Source organism: Branchiostoma floridae, chromosome 9, assembly GCF_000003815.2.
Source record: "Branchiostoma floridae strain S238N-H82 chromosome 9, Bfl_VNyyK, whole genome shotgun sequence".
Taxonomy (NCBI): Eukaryota; Metazoa; Chordata; class Leptocardii; order Amphioxiformes; family Branchiostomatidae; genus Branchiostoma; species Branchiostoma floridae.
Window position 1 is genome coordinate 5285547 of NC_049987.1, and position 6217 is coordinate 5291763.

The following is a 6217-nucleotide window of genomic DNA, read 5'->3' on the forward strand; positions in this document are numbered from 1 at the left end:
TAGTCTCCCTTATTCTGACGAGACTTATATACATGATCAACAATATACATTAGACAATAACATATTGATACATCTTACAAACTGTTTCATTTCAACACTCGGCACATATATACAGACATATTACATCGCACCGGTTAGATTCTGATAGACACAATGATCTTGTTTTCCAGGCAGAGGTTGTTGAGGAAGATTGTGACCTTTTTATCATACGCCCCGCTTTCTGTCTGCCTTGTATATGATTTTTTGACATGTAGCAGAGGTTAGGCCGGTCGTTTCAGTTCATCAATTTTCGTTCCATTTCGTACGTTCAGTACACCCGCATAGACGATAGATACGTGTATTGGAGTTAAATTTGACAGCGTTATGGCCGGGCCTGTCACCAGACATAAATATAGACCGTTACACTGATTTTCAGTGATTGAAGTTGTTGCAGCGATACTGTAGAGAGACCCTATTCTTATAGTATTGCAGCACCCGAGCATAACAAACGTTGATTTATAAACTGTTCACAAACCCTCAAACATCGGATAAATACCATACAGCAGCAACATGAACGGATCTTGGGTGCTTGAGTGACGTATAGATGTCTCTCTGTAGCTTTCCTTCTCTATCTATCTTTCTTTCTCTAGCTCTCCCTCTCTTTCTCTAGCTCTCTCTCTCCATCTCTCTCTCTCTCTCCCTCTTTAGCTCTCTCTCTAGCTCTTTCTCTCTGTCTCTCTCTTGCCCCCTCTCTCTAGATCGCTCTCTGGCTAGCTCTCTCCCTCTCTATCTCTCTCTCCCTTTCCCACTCCCTTTCTCAGTAGCCGGTCTCTCTCTCTCTCTCTCTCTCTCTCTCTCTCTCTCTCTCTCCCTCTCATCTCCCTCTCATCTCTCTAGCCAGCTCCCCCCTTTCTGTCTCTTTCTCCTTTTCGTGTGGTAGACACTCTTAGGGGCACTAGTACGGACAGTTGAGAGCATATCCTTATCTTCTTGTCCCTGACTAAGCCCCATCAGACTCCTCCTCCTCCTCTTGCTGGGAAACCTTCTCGCCCAGGATGCGCAGGGACTCGCTGTTGTTCCCGGCGGGGTAGCGGTACGTCTTCCACGTGTGATACAGCAACGCCACCAGTAGGGTGAACGCGTTCTGTATCAGCCAGTACTCTATTGGAAACGTCAGGATCTGGTCTGCCAAGTTGTCGTGGAAGGCCAGCTTCAGGACGGAGAGGCAGAGAGACACGTTGCGGTTGCCTGTTTGGACCGCTACCGTTTTGGCCACGGCAGGGTCCTCCTTGAAGGCGATGGCCCAGGCGTAACCGAAGAGGAGGGAGAAGGGAGGGAATACGGCGGCGATGACGAGGACGCCCGTAGGACCGCGGAACACCGCCCGGTAGATCACAGTCGCCACGATGATACTACTGATGAGGAGGAGTCCGCCCAGGTAAGATGCCAGCTGTATAGACACATAAATACATACACATATATGTTATACATGTGCATGGAAAGAGGCCAATATACCCTTTCCTCCCCATCCTACAATAGCTGGTAATGAGATTCAAAGGGTCACCACTTTCAAGCTACTTGGTGTTCACATTTCTTATGACCTCACCTGGGATGCTCACATACAATACATGCTGAGCAGAGTCCGACCGAGGATTTACTACCTGTGCATCGCTAAGAAAGCGGGTCTCTCTGTAGACGTCCTAACCCAGATTTACCTGACGTTTATTAGACCTATCCTCGAGTACGCGAGCCCTGTGTGGGGAGGATTGCCAAATCATCTTTCGGACTCTCTTGAATCTGTTCAAAAGCGTTGTATGAGAATCATTGGACTTTCTGTTGACTCTATCCCAACACTAGCTAGTAGACGTGAGAGAGCTACACTGAGAACTCTAGAACATATCCTTCAGGATGAGTCTTCTCCTCTCTGGGCATTCTTAACCAGGTCCGCGGACACTCACTACGGTCTTCGTAGCAGAAGACCATATTGTGCAAAAATGATAAGCAAGACTAAAAGACATGCGTTATCCTTCATTCCACGTGCATTAGATTTGTTGTATGCAAGTGGCCACTAGTGTCCGAAAGTGTATCCTAGAGACTACTAGTACAATGTTAGAGACTATTAGTACGTCTGTATTAGCCTAGCTTCTTTTCAAACAATATCTTTGTGTACTAAACTGTCGGAATACCATGTATGCAGATTTATGCAGAGATTCAATAGCCTAGTTTTATTCACGATGTTTGTTCTAATTTATGTATGTGGAGATAACCCACAATTATTGTAATGTAACTCGCAATTCAGCTACCAAGCTGCAATGTTTTACAAATAAAATCATTCATTCATGGAATTCAATTCAAGCTTACGTGAAGAAGACCACAGAATGTAAAGAAGAAAAGACACAAAACCAGGAAATTCTACTTCAGCACCAAGGTCACACACCAGGAGCCCAAACTTGACCTTGACCTTCGTCTTTCTAACAGTTACCCACTTACCAAATATTATCTCAATCCATCCAGAGTTTCTTAAGTTATGATGACCACAAATATTCGGAAAGACAAACACACGCAAACACAGGCACACACACACACACACACACACACACACACACACACACACACATGGACACACACACACATGGACACACACACAAATACACACACACACACACACATATATATATACACAAACACACACACGCAGACACAACCATACAACACACGCACGCACACACACACACACACACACACACACACACACACACACACACACATACACACACACACACTGTTGTCCATCTTTCTTGCTTCTTGTCAAAAGAAGTCAATACATTCCATCCCATAGACAAATCTAATTACATTCTAGGAGGAGATAACCCTTACTGTGTACAAATAAGTAAAGATGTCAATGAATGTTTAAACCTTAGAAACAGTAGTGTAAACAATATATTAAACTCAACATGTTGATAATTCATATTACAGTGTTAGTACATGTACACATGTATCCACCGTATATGTATGTACAATCTCCAGGCAGACGTGCCAGTTGGATGGAATTTCAGTCGGTTTTTTATCTTTTAGACTAGACTTTTATTCCTTACTTGGTCAGATTTTCCTATCATCACTATACGGCCAGGCGGGAGACTGGTAGAGACTAATGTATGTATGTATGTATGTGAAGACATTACGAAAGTCTATGTACATTGCTGTGTCAATAAAGATTATGTAATAATCTCACCTTGCCCAGCACGTCAGCGATCTTTTTGCAGTAATGCTGCAGTAGGATTCCCACTATAACAGGCACTAGCACACAGACCAGCGCCACCGCGATCATGTCTATAGCCATGGCGAGCTGCTGACCGTGCATGAGGGGGGTGCTGGTGAAGATGGCCAGGCAGACGGGAATGGTTACCAGGCACAGGAGAGTCGACACTGTGGTCACGTAGATACTACAGAGGGACGACACCAACAGGTCTGGGATTTATAAGTCGTAACGTTTGTCTTTAGATTTAATCTTGTTGTTTCATTTGAAGTATACGATAACCATTTGAGTCTATGAGAAGTGTAACTGTATGTATATGCTGGCACTCATTATCAGCTAAGCTTCCTAGGCTTGCCATGTACAATTGTAATGCAAAATCCCAAATGTGTAGCGAGATCCGTATTGCAAGATTTATGATACAGCTTCTTTCGCAGACCTCAATGGCTAGCGGGGCTCTCGCTAAAACGATCTCCCCGCATTAAAAGTGAATGAATGAATGAATGATCTTTATTGCGCAACAATTGTACGGGTACAATGTATGGCAAGTTCGGGTGTAATACATGTACAGAACATCAAAACTAATATCTACGTGGTTGCTTATACATAACAATGGTAAGAGGGTTCTATGTAACAAATGACTAGTCGCTATGCTACTTTAGCTGAGCGGATTAATTCATGGGAAACAGGTATTACTAGAACATAGTGGTACACGATACAGAGTTAACATCAAGTGTTTGTGTCAATACGATTCCTTTTTTGAAAAGCAGTAGATATGTATTGGCCTATGTACAAGGAAATTGCATCAGGACATGACATGAGTAAATTGAAAGTTTCTGAACTTGTCTTAGGTAATGTTATGTTTGTAGTCTTGTTGATAACGTCCATAAGCTTCTGCCTTTCCTCAGTATATGTGGGACATAATAATAGAAAGTGTAGTTCGTCTTCGATACCATGATTGCAAGTAGGACAGCGTCTCTGAGTGGCTGGTATATTATTATATCGACCTTTTTCTATCTCCAAACAATGTGCACTAATTCGCAATTTTGTTATGTTAGCAACAAATGATTTATTTTGAATTGATGAAAGGTACTTTTCGAGAGTGAAGTTGGCCTTGAATTTAGAATAGGTTTGCAATTTGCTATAATTTCTTATCTCTTGCCTCCAGCCAGAAACAAACGTGTCTTTCAGACGTTCCTTGAACACGTTTCCAAAATGTTTGGCGTCAACTGCAGGGTTTAACCAAACATTTTGGAAACCGTGTCTGCACAATATGTCTTGTACATGTACGGCCCAGTCCTGTTCTTGTTCAACAGCAAAATCGTAAGCTTTTTTAACTATTCTATCGTTTGGAAGGTTTTGTAGTCTAAGCCAATATTTAATAAGTTGAGATTGGGCTTCAATGTATAATGGAAATGTTCCGAGTTCACCCCTTACGGCGGCATTAACGGAACTTCTGGGAACTTGAAGTAGGATTTTACAGTAATTGAGAAGAACATGCTCTAGATCAGACGCTTCATATGAGAATTTGGGATGTGTCAATAAAATATTTTGATTCGATAGTAATTCCGATTGATATAGAATATTTAATTTGTCACTATATCTCTTAAACCGGGACTAGAACAGGACGAGGCGATGTCAAGTTGAAAATCGCAAATCAGCCCCCCCCCCCCAAAAAAAAAAATTATGAACGCTCCTAGAACTGCGAAGGAGGCTAACATGACGTTCATAGTAGATAATGGTAGGCTAGCGTACGCTCCAGTCCCATTCATTCGTCTTGCGATCGTAAATCGGGGGAAATCTTAAAACAATCGTGTATATGGCGTCCATCATTCAGCCGTCTATCTGCTGAAAACATTTTTTTTCTGTTCTGAAAAAGTTGTGGCCATTTCTTTGGTTAAGCACCATCCATATTAAAGAATGAACGAAAAGGAATATAAATTTCTCTTTACTATTCAAGTATCTGAAGTGGGGAAATCTAGTTAACACATTGTCAAATAGAATATATATATATATGTGAAGCTTCTACCAGTTGAGCTACAGGGACAACCAGGGCCTCTCGTACATCTGCTTGGAGATTGCCTCCATGGTGACGTGAGAATGGCAATGGTAACTAAAGACTCTGACATCAGCCACAAGTATCTATTCAACGTTCTGTATAAAAGGCTCGGCGCACTCAACCTATATAATTGGCCATTTGCGCAACAGGCAGTTTTTTTGCGGGTTGACTATAAAAACCTGCTAAGATGAGTACGAAGTAAAGATATTGCGGCGAAGCGTTCATGTAAGCCATCACGAAATCGCCGGCAAATGCAGCCAGGGGTGCGGGCAAATGCAGCCAGGGGTGCGGGAAAACTTCGGGCCCTATGCCCGAACGCGCTATCCTCGTCATAGCCATAACATCACGAAATTGATGGCAAATAGCGCGTTAAAACTTGTAAGGCAGTCATGAAATCGCCGGGAGACGCGGACAGGCGCGCGGCGTATCAAGTGACCCACGCCTGCATGACGTAGTAAGGTGTGATTCTGCCGTAAAACAGGATTGAGACGAGCTAGGGCAAACGCATCACTCCTCTACGGGGCGTGATAACTAGTGGTCCGCTGTGGTAAGGCGTGGTTGTTCGGTAAAACAAGACCGAGACGGGCTACGGCAAATGCAACACTCCTCTACGGGGCGTGGTAGCTAGTGGTCCGCTGTGGTAAGGTGTGGTTGTTCGGTAAAACAAGACCGAGACGGGCTACGGCAAACGCAACACTCCTGTGCGGGGCGTGGGGGCTAGTGGTCCGCGGTGGTAAGGTGTGGTTCTGCTGTAAAACAGTACTGAGACGGGCTACGGCAAACGCAACACTCCTGTACGGGGCGTGGTAGCTAGTGGTCCGCTGTGGTAAGGTGTGGTTGTTCGGTAAAACAAGACCGAGACGGGCTACGGCAAACGCAACACTCCTGTGCGGGGCGTGGGGGCTAGTGGTGCTCTCATTCTGTAA

General features: G+C 43.9%; 1 protein-coding gene across 1 annotated transcript; it reads right to left on the bottom strand.

The window, feature by feature from the left end:
* Positions 1 to 979: 979 nt before the first annotated feature.
* LOC118423015 (ileal sodium/bile acid cotransporter-like) lies at positions 980 to 5320 on the bottom strand. The gene is made up of 3 exons (XM_035830908.1): positions 5283 to 5320; positions 3212 to 3422; positions 980 to 1429 (listed from the first exon to the last, which is right to left on the bottom strand). The coding sequence occupies exons 1-3, from the start codon at positions 5318 to 5320 to the stop codon at positions 980 to 982; spliced, it is 699 nt and encodes a 232-aa protein (XP_035686801.1).
* Between the last annotated feature and the right edge of the window lie 897 nt (positions 5321 to 6217).